General features: G+C 38.3%; 1 protein-coding gene across 1 annotated transcript in view; it reads left to right on the plus strand.

Moving 5' to 3' along the window:
* The window catches only part of znhit6 (zinc finger HIT-type containing 6), a 29949-nt gene that overhangs the window by 925 nt on the left and 14683 nt on the right, over positions 1-14341 (plus strand). The window contains exons 3-5 of the mRNA XM_063891861.1: positions 1571-1677; positions 2190-2275; positions 4502-4605. Of these exons, the coding sequence (XP_063747931.1) occupies positions 1571-1677; positions 2190-2275; positions 4502-4605 (297 nt within the window). The remainder of the gene's footprint in view (positions 1-1570; positions 1678-2189; positions 2276-4501; positions 4606-14341) is intronic.

Here is a 14341-nt window from a genome sequence, read left to right on the forward strand (position 1 = left end):
ATTACAAAACGTTGTCCATTCTTTGGAGAACATATGTTGAACCAATTACATTAATGTGTATAGGTGACCAAATATTTTTTACACATCTCTTTCATTTTATGAAGCATAAACGCTTGGTCTTGTGAATGATATCACTAAAACAAAGCAATGGTTTTTCTGATTAAAAAAAACTCAAATTTCTGAAGAATGATTAAACAAAACCAGTACAAAAAATGTCGACTGTCTTTGCGTGCATCAACATTTTACTTTTTTAATGTTTCTCTTTTTACCAACTGGACTTTACTTTGATTCATGTCCAGCAACAACATGCTGCAGATAATGGCAATGGCTCATGGCCTAATACTTAAATTATGTGGATGCTGAAGCTTTTACGACTTCACCTTTCAGTACTTAAGTGGCATATTCAAGGTCATGGCACCAGTGGATGTACTTCCCCTTCTCTCACGGCTGCCTGTTGTTTCAGGCATCATTCAGCATTCCTTTGACATATTTTTCTAGGTTTACACTATTTGTCTGATTCTGGCCAAATACCTGTCTTTCCAAAAAGATGGGTATTTCCATGGCTGGTGTTTTTTAGTTAGATTGAAAGCAAATAATAAGCCCCTTTTTATAATTATATTGGCTTCAGCGATGTTTGAAAAAAATTCCACTCAATTGGAATATTTATTAAGGTCATTAACTGAAGTAACAAGGGAACCAGGGAGTGAGATCGAAAACTGATTTTATTTCTGAAATAAACATTACCTTTCAAAATGTTTAAATGAAAAGGCTTGTTTTATGTATTTTGAAAATGTCCTTGTTGGTGAGTTGTGTTCTTTTTTGTGATTCTTCTTTATTACTTTATGTTCTGATAAACAAGCTGTTTATTATAGAAGCTGTCTGATTCAAATGTAGCCTAAACACCATCTAGCGTTAGGTGAACTGTTAACAAATATCTTTTTTATGGTTAATCCTATGAACTTTATGAGTGTTTACTAGATTCATGTTGTTTTGGGTAACTTATGTCCTATGTGTAATAACTTTAATAATAACTAACTAACTATTTTTGAATGTATTCTGTAGTCTAATCCAGCTATCACACTTTCAGATCAGCTTTTAGTAAAACTGTTTGAGGGCAAAAGAGTGTCAGATGGTATTAGTAAGTGCAACCCAAATACTGTCAGCTTCCTGTGGGACTGTGTTTATGTCTGGCTCAGCAGTTGATCCATGTTTTCCACAAATACTGTATATGAATCAAGAAAACATCAGCTTGTTTTCCCTGGGTCTTTCTGCTAGCATGCAGATATGAAAAATCTTTCTGGAATGATGATAACCTCTTTAGCTTATCTAGTGTTTGTCCATGTGCAGTGCTGGTTATTTGCTTTAGTCAGGGGTTTATATTTGTCCACTTCAGTTCCGCAGACCATCAGTCCTTAGATAACATTTGCACGTTATCTTCCATTCTTCTTTGTCCAGTGTTCTTTTTGCTGTTCTTCGTGCACTGTCTAGACATGCTGAAATGAAGCCAAACCAAATTCCTGTAAACAATTGAGGCATTGTCTAACACATTTTGTTTCTCTACATTTCCCAGCTTGCTGTGTGTGAAGAAACATAAGCAAGACTCAGGATGCAGTGGAATTAGAAATAAATCTGCCTTTGTGACCCTCTCACATTTTGATGAAATGACACTTCTGAATGGTGAGCATCTTCTGTACTCCCTACCATGATAGGGACATTTCTTTTTAGCTTGACTGTTGAATTGAAGCATGTGAACACCATATCCCGTTTATGAGATACCTGGAAATGCTAGGTGGTGTACTCCTGGCCTGCTGTTGCATATACCTTTTGATAATACCTTAACTCGATTATATTTATTTTCCATTTCTGGTTTGTTTATGTAAACATCACAACAGTATGCAGTGATATATTTTATCCTTATTTCTCTTTGCTAATGTTAACATATGCCTTATTACTGGATTACACACAAGCACTAATTGAAGAGCGATCATCACTTCATGTAGAATTCACCAGAAAGTTGTTATGGATTTTTTTTTGTGTCATTGTTGGCAGCAGATACGTGTTCCTTTTAAGTATAAGAAAAAAAATAATAACTAGTTTACATTTTATTAATAATCCATTATATAAAGACAAAAGCTCATTTTTTAGCTGGGTTTTGGTGTTTAACTATTTGTCCCCTCCCTGCTCTGTAGACTACAGGTTTCTGGAGGATACAGGACGCTTTGCTGATGGTGCCACCAGAGACAAGCTCATCGGGACTCCTCGCTCCACTCTAAAAGTATGTTGTATTTTTAAGTGAACCTCTAAGGTTCCCTGGGAAGTTTGCTCGCTCCACATATTGTTTATTTTGTTCACACAGTTGCAACATAGTCTAAATTTCACACTATTCCACTGATCAATAGGTGGTAAAAACATGCCTAAAAAGCCATAAAAGGCAACAGCAGACTGCAACCTTGTAAACATGGCTGTAAATAATAACATTTTAATATACTTAAGAAGTTAGCTTTGCACCCGACTCTCTTGTAAACTGTAGGAATACAGTAGAAAGCAGCGATGCTGGTCAATAATGTAGGATCCAAAATTGAGTTTATCTTATTCAAAAATAAACCTAAAACTGATATTTATACTTTATTTTGATGTCCCTGAAGATTGTTTTGTACCAAGTGGAAGTATGCTGTATGTGTGAACAAACCATTTCCATATTATTAGGTAAGGATTTAAAAGGTAGTTGTTTTATTTTATTCAAATCATAACACATTTAATAAATTCCTGGTTAATTGTTTTGGCATTTAGGAACTAAAAGCAGATGGTCCTCTCTTTATTGTTGTCTCTTCTGCTCCTTGAAAAAAGGAAGCCGTTAATATTTGCTAAGCCAATACTATTCATTTCTGAGTGCTGAAAATCCATCGCAGCACCAAATCGCAGCTTAAATAAAAAATATGCCAATACAGAGTATGATTTAAAAGCTTATAGAATCTCACAAACTTAATAAGTTTAACAAAAAGGAAGAACAGGACTATATATTTATGCAAAACACATGTTTCTGATAAATACACAGGGATGGAATATGAGGAATCTGGCTGAAATACAAACAAAAATTTGAAAACTGAAGCAGGAAACAAATTCCTTTGCCGTTAGTCTGGGTACATCAGATGAATCATACAATAAGGAGACAAGGACAAGGAGACTTTAGTGCCAGGTGCACAAAATGAGAGAACCTGGAGTGTGATCAAAAACAAACTGAATGCCAGTTTTATTAATGGTGCTTTTATGTAAGCTGTTTGTTTAATCCACCCTATTGCGCAGGTATGTGCTCATTTCTCTGTCTGGGCTGCAGTCACTAAGAGCTTCACTTTTTTTAATGTTTCTGAGTAGGAATGCAAGTTTTTAGGCAATGTATTTGTTTGGCTGTCTCAAGTGCAGGTCCTTCTCAGAATAAAACTATTATAGTTTTATATTATAATAAAATGGAAATGGAAAAACTGAATGTTGTGGGATTTACAATCATTCAAGTTGCATTTATAGCATAAACACATTTAAATACATGTCACCAGTCAGTTGTAATATTATTAAGAACGTACGTGGAAACGATGCAAGTACATACCTAGCTTTGCCAATCTCAACAGCAGTGTCTCAATGTTTTTCTTTTTATGCTTTTATTAATTCACTTAAAGTATACATTGCAACTTTAGTTATGAAATGCTTGGTGCTGTTGCTCCAGCCCACACACATTCATTTGTATGTAACATTGAGTGTCCCCGCCAGATTTCACTTGAATCTGTGTTCACTCCATGTCAACAACAGCCTGGATTGAAGCATTTTCTTTTTAATGGGATTTTCAGAGAAACCGGCTGCTTCAGCGGACACCGATCAATCAAAATAAAGAGTCTCATTCTCTGTGAGAGAAAACTGCATGACACATAATAAGCTTTGGGATTTGAACATAGCGAGTGCAGTAATCGTTTAGTAGCCTCGTGTTGCAATACCTTTGGATAAATCTCTTTTATTGTCTTTCAGACCCCAATGATTTGAAGGTGCAACACGAGTGCCAGAAAGTAAATTCTTGTCCTCTCACATTTAGACTGAGGCCAGAAGAAGTGCAGCTCATCTTTGGTTTAATTGTAAATGACACTTGCACAGAATGCTATTCAATGCTGTGCATGATGTTAAGGGCTGCAACCAATAATTATATTTGTTATACATTAATCCTTTCTCATCTAACGTTTATAAATTATTTTATTTAGTCAATTAAAGATTTGGTCAGTAACACAATTTCCTAAAGCTCAAATCAACATATTCAAAATGTTTTTTGAAACCCAAAGGTATTCAGGTTATAACCATTGAAGACAAAGTACTTGAGGAGTTAAAGCAGTACATTTGTGACATTTTTTTGTTTAAAACCAATTGTTGATCAAAACATTTGCCCAATTTGGTCTGTAAGTTAGTGAATAAACTAATCTCAGCTCTTATACTATACTGTAATAAAATACTTTCTGTTTTACAGGCAAAGAAGCTGGCAGCCCATGCCAGAAAGGTGAACATCACACTGAGGTTCCTCCCTATCACCTTCACTAAGAGCAAAGAAAACTCCACTCTCTTCATCACAAAGTAAGAAGGAAGAAACTCCTTTTTACCAATCTAGTGTTGCAGAGAGCACAGGAGCACACTTATATTTGGAACTTATTTTAATGAAGAGGTGATTTAGAGTCTCAGGATCAACACTTCCTTAAGGCTCCAAAACAGAGTGGATAAGCCTCTTTTGCACAATTGAAGGTCCCATGAATATTATTACTGAATGTAGAGACTACAAAAATAATCCCACTCTCTTCAGGAATCCTTTTCTTGGTGAAATATGTAGGTATTTATTCTTATCTTAAACATACACACCACCACACATGCTAAAGTATCAAAGAAAAGATGGAAACTCAACCCAAGCAGAGACACAATTAGTAGTTAAACCAAGCAGAAAGGTATTAGGGTCAAACTAAAGGTTGCACTGCCCTAATGAGAGACATTTCAGTGGTTTTGAGTGATTCGTTCAGTCCAAAATAACACGTCCCAGTTTCCTGGTGAAGTCCTGCTTAGACTGGGGCCTCTGATTACTGTTGTTTCACTTTACCACAGGATGGCACTCTTGTTTAGCCCTCACACAGTTGTATCTGGTGCTGGCTCCCTTCATGTCACCTCACAGCGGAATGGTCCGATGATGAAAGTCAGTGGACAGCTACCTATGAGGCTTAAACCTGAAATTGGTTATTTTCCTAAGGCAGTGTTACATAAGCATACCAGGCTCTGATAGTGTGAGAGGAGTTAAAGTATTCTGCTTCCTCAAGGGAGATTCATCCATGATGATGATTTACAGCGTTTGCAGTTTGGATGTTTTTCACAACAGTTGAACTCTTTAGAGGAAGGCCTTTTTCAGCTGTTCACTTTTAGCTATTTTGTTGGCTTTTGCCAGATGTGTTCTGTTTTTGCAGCACACACATGCAGAACCAATGCTACAGTATTACATGATCTAGACAAACCACCATCGAGGAGTTGAACTGCATCTCTTCCATTAACGATATTGCCCCAGTGAGAGGAACAATCCCGAAACTAGTATAGGCTATGTTTGTTTCGGTAGTAATACATTATGCATTCTAGTCTTTCATAAACAGATTTTTGAGAATGTTGTTGGGGGGGGGGAAAGGTCAGTGCCCAGCTGTTCCCGAGTTGTTGACCTCATCTTTTCATAATGACTTAAATATACAGCTCCGGAAAAAATAAAGAGGCCACTACAGCATTATTATTTTCTCTTGTTTTATTATTTATACGTTTGTCTTTGAATTAAATGTTGTTGTTTTTTTATTGCATTCTATAAACTACTATTCTCTGTGTTGGAATTCAAGAGACACTGCAGTGGATGCCACACGTGTAGAGATAAAGACTTAAGAACAAATTGGAATGGTCTCTTAATTTTTTCCGGAGCTGTATATGTCATTTCAACAAATGGTGTTGAATTTGAATGTAATAAATACATAATGTCGCATCCAGAAAAACAGAGGGTGATGTGTCATCCTTATTTTTTGTAATGGCACTCAATACAAACGACACGGTGGAGAATGACGACTTGCATTATGTAGTAAAGGGGCATCGGATAAACTCTGCATTCCATGGTGCACATCATACTTGCCTGCTAGTTGTTTAGAAACCTTTAAGCATCATATAAATGTTTATTTCTGGTTGATTCCCTTACATTGTGAATATTGTAGCAGGTTAAATGTGGAACCATCTCTTGATGAGTACTCTATTAAAACATATGACATACAACAATACCATCAGGGCTGGTGTGATTTAACCGTTACTCCATCTGTAGTTTAATAATCTTGGGAGAAATGATTGGTCTGGTCAGATTTGCAGACTTGCAGTATGTTAGCGAGTGAGGTGTTTTACTTTCTTCAGTCGCTGAAATAAAAGTAGTTATTTTGGCATGGGCACTTTTCCAATTTGCTCTGTTCTGTTGGTGGTCTTGTCGTGTCTGGCATCTTTTCTCCCTCCTTCAACAACCTCCTGCCTTCACATTTCTTTTTAGGACGAGACATGTCTCTAATCCCTTTGTGGAAGAACAGAGGAGAGCGAAAATGGTTATTGAACCGCACAAGTTTTATGAGTACAGGGACAGCGTTGGGTGCCAATCAGGATTGCCACTAAAAAGAATCCTTTGTCAGCCCCTGCAGCTGGTTTAATGCTGTCACTTTCCCCTTCACCAGCCTCTTTCCCATCCTTTAAGCATACAACTTGGCCATGTCTCTCTCTGGCGTTTTGCTGGAGGAGAGGTGAATGTGCATGTCACATTGAAAGATCAGGCCACATTAGGCTGCGTTATAGTGGGCAGTCTCCCCGCCCAATACACAGATGGTGGCTGAAAGTATTTGAAAGATGATACCAGATTGAGAGTTTTGTCTTTTTATAAAGGTTCAACAATGTAACATTTGTGTAAATGTAACACAAGTACCAGTGTTTTGTCTAAACCGAGTAACAGGGGAGCTACCACTTCTTGCCAAAATGCAGCTTTTCCCCGTAAAATGTTAAAGTGATGCCAGAACACAAGATTTCTGTTCCTCAAAAACTGTATATATACTCCAAAGCTGTCTATGCCACCAGACGGCTCTGTAGAAAAAGTAAAGAAGCCGTAACTCTGGATTTATTTGTTGTTGAAGTGCAATATATGACTCAGCAGCTTTAAGCCGTGAATAAACAATCTTTTTGCTGGAAAGTGGGCGGGGACGTCATTTTTGCATCTTTATTTTTCTAGAAAAACCCCTGCATATACCATCTTCACACTTTGGCTGCTGCACTATCCATGCAGTAATCTTTGGCCGGCCGCAGTCTGGTTAGTGCAAACAGTGTCCCATTCAGAGACCCTGAACACAAGTGATGGGATGGAAGGTATACAATACATAACGAGGGATCCATAGAGAATGTGCTTCAGAATGTACCAAGTACATCATATGAAAAGCAGATGTTTGAGCGGTGTGACTGCAGCTGGTTAGCGACATATTCATGCTACGCACTCACGCTGCCAGAGAAGGATCATTACTGGCAGACAGCTGACTAGGGAGCTTTCATTCCTGGCAATGGTGTGTCTATATGTGTGAACCTATGTGTGCGAGGTTGTGAGCATGTTTCTCTCTGATTCAATGTTCACATGCTAAATATTGGCCGTGCAACAACTTTCTTTTCCACCTTTCACCGATGACTAATTTCAAATAAGAGGCAAAAACAGTGGAGATTGATGAGAAATCACAGGCTGCCTCTCAGTCCAACCCCTTGGAGGGTAAGTATATAATAGCTGGCATTTGGCAGAACATCGGGAGTAGCTGTGAGCTGTGTTCAGGGGGAATTATGTTTTCTACAGCCTCAGCCTGGCATGGCACGGCATTTTCCTCAGGGACAGCTTGAGTGACCTGGCCAACACATTTCAAAGGCAGTTACTGTGAATAATAACTGCACATATTTCTATAACAACCTGAGATAATTAGTAATACGAGAATCTGCAGAATTGTGCCATGTATGTTAGTCTACCATATTGCGAATGGGTTTCTATCAGCCCAGCTCTCTGAACTACCTGATATTAAAGTTAAAGGTGCCACAGAATGGAAAACTGTATTTACCTTGGCATAGTTGAATAAGGAGAGTTCGGCACATTGAACTGACATACCGTGAACCTCAAACCCCATTGTTTCCTCCTTCACTTGCAAATCATGAATATGGATATCACAGCTCTAAAACGGGCGAACTACAACAATCCCTGTGTGTTACGTAACACACAGTAGTCCAGCCCCAACATCTGCATAAACCAGCTACTGGAAAACACTAACGCTAACACTTGCCACTCCGTAACATTGCTCTCCAATCTCCGACTAACTGGTTGTTCTTCAAATTCATCGGTTTCCTCCTCCGATAAAGGCTCAAACATGTAAGGTTGGATGCCAATAGCCTCCATGGTTCATCTCTCACAGTTTCGCGAACTTCATTTACTTCTGTGAGCTCTAAGGCAGCCATGGATTGCTCTTTGTAAACCAGCCAATCAGAGCAGAGCTTGTCATAATTATTTAAATGTTGCCCCCAAATAAGGCAATTCAGCTTGATTCATTCTAGGACCAAATCATAGGGTTGTAATGGGCCTGTAAAACCACATCTGGACATTTTTGAGATCAACTAAAGTTATATAGCTTCTTTGTAGATATCAGAGAACAATTTAAAATACCAGATGGATGCATTCTATGGCACCTTTGACTTTAAAGTCAAGTGCTACTTGTTGATGAATTAGTTCTTGGTATTTTCAGTTTCCAAGTGGTTACAAGTGCAGTATGTTGGATGAAAACAAAAGTGGTTTATTAACTATCCTGTTTATTCCACTTTATAATGTATAATATGTTTCAAAACAGTTATAGCCTCTTTCATTTTGAATTTGCTTTAAATTCTTTGACATAGTTAACCTAGTAACTGGGTTAACACTTAGTGTGTTGCTGTGCCTAGGGTTCGTAGTGCTTTTAGCTTATCAAACCTCCATGCAGTTTTTAAAAAGAAATCTTAATGCAGTTGTTGTTCAAGCATGCTGAACTCTCCCTATTGCTCCTGTTTTCTGTTAAGATGTCAAATAAATCACTCCATTCCACTGAAACATTGAGAAACAAAGAATCAAGAGAGTTTCGAATGACTTGGTCACCATCCCCTTGTTCTTGCTGCAACTAATCAATCCACAAAAGCCTTTCTTTCTTCTGCATGCAGCCATTCAGTTTTTAATATTCTTTTTTTTGGCTGTTGGCAGGGTATCACCACCATTACTCATTACCACACGTATTTACTGTTAACCAACAGTCCAATCCCTGTGACGACAGGTTTTTAACTCTGCTTTCAAGTGTGACCATTGGGAAATGCTATACACCCTTTTCTTCGATCATGGTTAGTTGACACATCAATTTACTTGGTACTTCATACATTGTCGAAAAAGCATGTTCCAGCCTGAAATCAGCTATTCTTGTAACTGCTTCATAATGTAAGTTTCCCACTGCTTGGTTTTTGGACCGCTCTTACTCCAAAGCAACAGCGCAAAGCATTCAGCAAAATAGATGGTAGGTATGCTATCAAAGCATATCCCCATTCTTCAGTAGAATGGTTGGTGAAAACAGATACAGGAATATTTACATGTTCTTTAGGCAGCGATTCAGTACTGAATTAATTTAGCACAGTGCAGGTGCTACACCACTCCTGTGAGCTGATAGTAGACGTCCATCACCAACGCAGGTTGGTCTTGTTTGCCTGCTGTGAAGGTGCCATGCAAAGAAATTGCAGTTACATTGGAAAATGTATGTAATTGTAGTACCTTCATTAGGCCAATTAATGCATTTTTGAAATGACTTTAATGTTACTGTAATGTAGACACTCATGCCAGGTTTGTAGAAACATGACTGGTATATGAAACATTGCATAATGTATGATGAATAAATGCACCCTAGGATTTATGTAGACATAACTATATTTTACCCTATGGCTTTCCTGAAATGAAGTTCAAATGAAACGATCAGCAGCAGCTTTAGTCAAATGTTTTTCTGACTCCAGCAGACTGCCTCGTGGCTGCCATTGGCTTGATTAACCACTGCTGATGGAGAACAGAGTCTGTGTCGACTGCCATCAGAGGCAAACCTCACATCAGAATGGCAAGCAGCAATTTCATCAGTGTTGCAAACGCTGTCATCACAATTGGCCACATATCTGTGGGCTACATGCTGCTTGCTGGCTCTACATGCAATTCCAAACTGCAAATTAACCAGAAATGTGAGTGTGCTGCATGAATTAGAGGGAATATAAAACTGCCAGTTGTCATGTTTAGTAGACTGAAGTTTAATGATTAGGTACCTACTGTATGTGTTAATAGAAATAAATTGTCTTTTTCTAAGCCCCACTTTGGCCCTAAGGGTTACTTAATTGGCCAAATAAATTGACACCAAATGGTCATATTTCCATTAAATGTGGTTCAAATTAGGGTTTGATAAATTATTATACCTGTGTTATACTTTGAGTTTACATATAGCATGCTTTATTAGAAAAAAACATCCAATCTTTTCAATAGCTGCTTATTTACCCAACTAATGATCAGAGCCTCATGGTGCCGCCAGTGTCGCTGTAGACAAGGGTTTTTCTTTTCAGTACACATGCACACTTGGCCCCGCCACATCTTTTTTGCCTCTCGACTGGTGTGTGCTCTGTGCCTTTCAGGGGACCAATGGCTTAACTTTGCGGCATTTGTCCAGCAACTCAGGCCCAAGCCAGGATGCAAAGGCAAAGTCATAAGATATAGCTGCCTGTAATCTTTCTTCCTCTCTCTTTCGTTCATCAGCCTCTCTGTCATTCTACCCTTGGAGGTTGCACATGGCTTTGGAAATTGGATTTATTATGTTGTTTCGCTGCACAGTCCTGTCATGCCAGTACACTGGCTCCCACTTGTTACCCATACCCTGGAACACAGGCTTCTACCTCAGATGGGCAGACCCACAGGACACATGGTTATATATAATGCACCATTTTTGTTGGAACGGTCCAATCCTTAATCCAGCCAGATGGATTTGCTCACAATGCCAGACCACCATCAGGCCCTCTGCTCTCAAGTGTTGATGGCACAAGCAGCTCCAATCGCTTACTTAATCAACAGAGTGTGTTTTTGTTAATGAATTCATCCAGCCTCCTCTGAGTCTGCTTTATTTCTCAGTCTGCCTCACAGATGCAGGCAATTGCTCAGACTCAATTTAGGTTATACAGAGAGGCAGTTACAATCCTAAAAGTTGATGTTTAGCAATTATTTGTATAAGGTGTTGATTATGCACTTAAAACTGCATAAAAAGTTTCAACCTTTGTACCCTATTTTTGTAGCCAGGCATGTATAGAGCAATCTAGGATAGTACTTACTAAAGCCTGGACACCAGCCTTTGTATTTTAAAAGCTCTTCAGGACAAAGTGGCGTCATTTATCCATTAGCAGAAATTTGTATTTATCCAAAGATTTATCATCCAACTTTAATTGCTGGCCTGGATATTAGAATCTGTCCCCCTAGTTTTCCCTTTCCAAATTCAGCAACAGGCATAACGTGTTCCTTTTTTAAATTGAGTCTTTCTCCAGACTATTACTTTATTTTTGTCATCGTGTAAAGGAGGAAACAAAACAAAAATACTATTGTGCTTCCAATTCAAGAAAGTATAAATGGCAACTACTTTGGAAACCTCCTGAGATACATGACCACTTCCATCCTCTTTAAGCAATTCAGGCTGCTGAAAATAATCTCAAACCTCACAGTGTTTAAGGACACTGAGGTTTCACAATGAGAGGAAACAAATAATATTTCCCAGTACGGTGTGGTCCTCAGGGGTGTTTTGATTCTCTGGTGGGTACATTCCTATACGAAGGAATCAGGTTATTTTAATCAAAAACTAACAGTTATCAATGGAGCAGTATTTCTAATTACCCATGTTTACCTTGTGTCCTTTCTTTTCTATGTACCAATCCTATTTTATTTGGTAAGGCTTAGTTCTTGTGTTCCAACACGCTGTTTGATGAATAATCCCTCTTGAAGGAGAAAATGCCTTTTAATGCAGGCCATGTAAGGCAGCAGATAGCTTACTTGCATGGGATTCCGTTGAGGTTATAAACCTTTCAATAATCTTTGTGTGGTTTAAGCGCTTAATCTTTTTAAACAGGCATGTTTTCAGCAGGAATTGTATTTGTCATATTCACAGTTACACATGGGAACTGCATTGCACAACTCGTTGTGCACTCTTTGCTCTCGTTTTAGAGTTGAAATGCCTCCCTCAAGGCCCTATAGCAATAAAGGCTGAAGGGATTAGTTGTGATTCCTACTATTTCTAGTCCTAAAAACATTCTGGTATTTAAAGCAGGCGTCCTCTACAGTTCATGCTTCTGTTTTGACTTTTTTTAAAACATTTTTTTATAAATGCTGCTCTCCCTTCTTTTTTTCCCCCGACATTGAATGATGGCACTTATCCCAGGTATGCACTGTGGCCTTGCCTGAAATGATTGCATGCATCTTTGGGCAAGCCCCTTTTCCATTGAAAGACATAGTTTCCATTTGCTGTAATGACAGAATAATGGCATCCCACCTGGTGCTCCACCCTCATTTGCCTGCACGTACAAACACATGCACACCTGTACACGTGGACACACACCATTGCGCTGAAGGAGAAACTCGGCCAAAACTGGGGAAAAGCATAAATTCCTGTAAGGGGTAAGAGGTGTTGGGTACGTCTACAGTTGCATAGGGAATCCCCTCAAAGCCCCTTGTTGTCACTCGAAAATGTCCTGCTTCAGCCTTCCCTTACAGCCAAGTGGAAACTCATAACCCCCTTTCATTGGGTGTCCTGCCAGTTATGTACATACTTATTTTCTTTTGAACTCCTCCTACCCATCCTGTTTCTGTTACAAGGAAAAAAAAACATGCCCCCTGTTCCACAATAAAACCTCCCCAGCTCCAGAACCATGCCTGCTGTCAAACCACACATTGGGTCGAGTAGAGCAGCACATTGCCACGATTATGGATTTCATTAGAATATGAACTTAATGTCTTTACATTTTCTTTTTAGTCATTTGACCAATAATTAGCTGGTAGTTCATTCCACATTAAGTCTATATGTGTTCAATTATTGAGCCATTTTTGGTCAAACCAAGCTTATGAACATTGATTTTTAAATTAGGCTCTTATTGCTCTGCAAATCAAAACAAACATGACATGAATGCAGAATACATATCATATGGGTTAAAATGTGTGCACTTAATGCTATCCACCTAAATTTTAATAGAATGCCGCTCCTAGTTATATCTAACAGAAAAGAACAAATCTTCAGAATTGAGAAACTGGAAGCAGTTGATTGACTTATTGATTTGAGGATGGGATAGGATTAAAGGCCTTTACATAACAGGTGTGGATTTTTCATGCGATTACATTCACAAATATACATAATTTGTAAGTGTTTAAGTTTTTTTTTTGATCGAATAATTTTGATAGGGTTTCGCCCTGACAAAAAAGACTTCAACCAATCATGTTGTGAAGGGCAGCCTGTGCCTCTTTTTGCAAGGATTATAAAACAAAAACACAGAGACTTCCGAACCTTGTCAAAGGCAGCGCATAACTTATATACTCCTTTCGTCCTTACTCCTGATAATAAAATCCCTACTGGTATAATATTTAACATTTTCAAGCCATTTTTTCTCCAGGCCCCAGGTGTGTCAATACCTTAATGCTAACATTGCATGCTAAAATACCCAACCTTTCAAGCTAACTGCTCATCTGTTATTATAATAATGATTACCAAATTACTTGTTTTAAGACAGAAATCTTCACATAGATATCAAAAGAAACCTCAGATTTGAGCTCTGAATCTTTCTTGGTGAGCCCTAATAACAAGGTTTACCATATGTGCCTTAAAATTATGCTTTGGGTCGTGTGTTTCATGGTCATCCATCAAGGCCTCTGTCCTACAATTCTAATGGAGAATGGGTTCATGAATCATCCCCACCCTTTATATGGCATATACTGTGGTCTTGGTGATCAAGCGTCTTTGTAGTTTAGCTCTGCATGGTTGGTAAACGACTTTGGACTCGACTCTGATGCCTGTGTTCCTTTTTTTATTTATCTACATACAGTAGAAGGAATGTTTCTCTTAATTTCTGATTTATTTGAATATGCCGTATTAGTGGATAGACAATACAATAAAATACAATCTAAATTACTGCTGACTGGTGATTACTATTATTAACAGTATTGTTAAATATTTAGCTCTGAATTACATCTTTT

Source organism: Eleginops maclovinus, chromosome 9, assembly GCF_036324505.1.
Source record: "Eleginops maclovinus isolate JMC-PN-2008 ecotype Puerto Natales chromosome 9, JC_Emac_rtc_rv5, whole genome shotgun sequence".
Taxonomy (NCBI): Eukaryota; Metazoa; Chordata; class Actinopteri; order Perciformes; family Eleginopidae; genus Eleginops; species Eleginops maclovinus.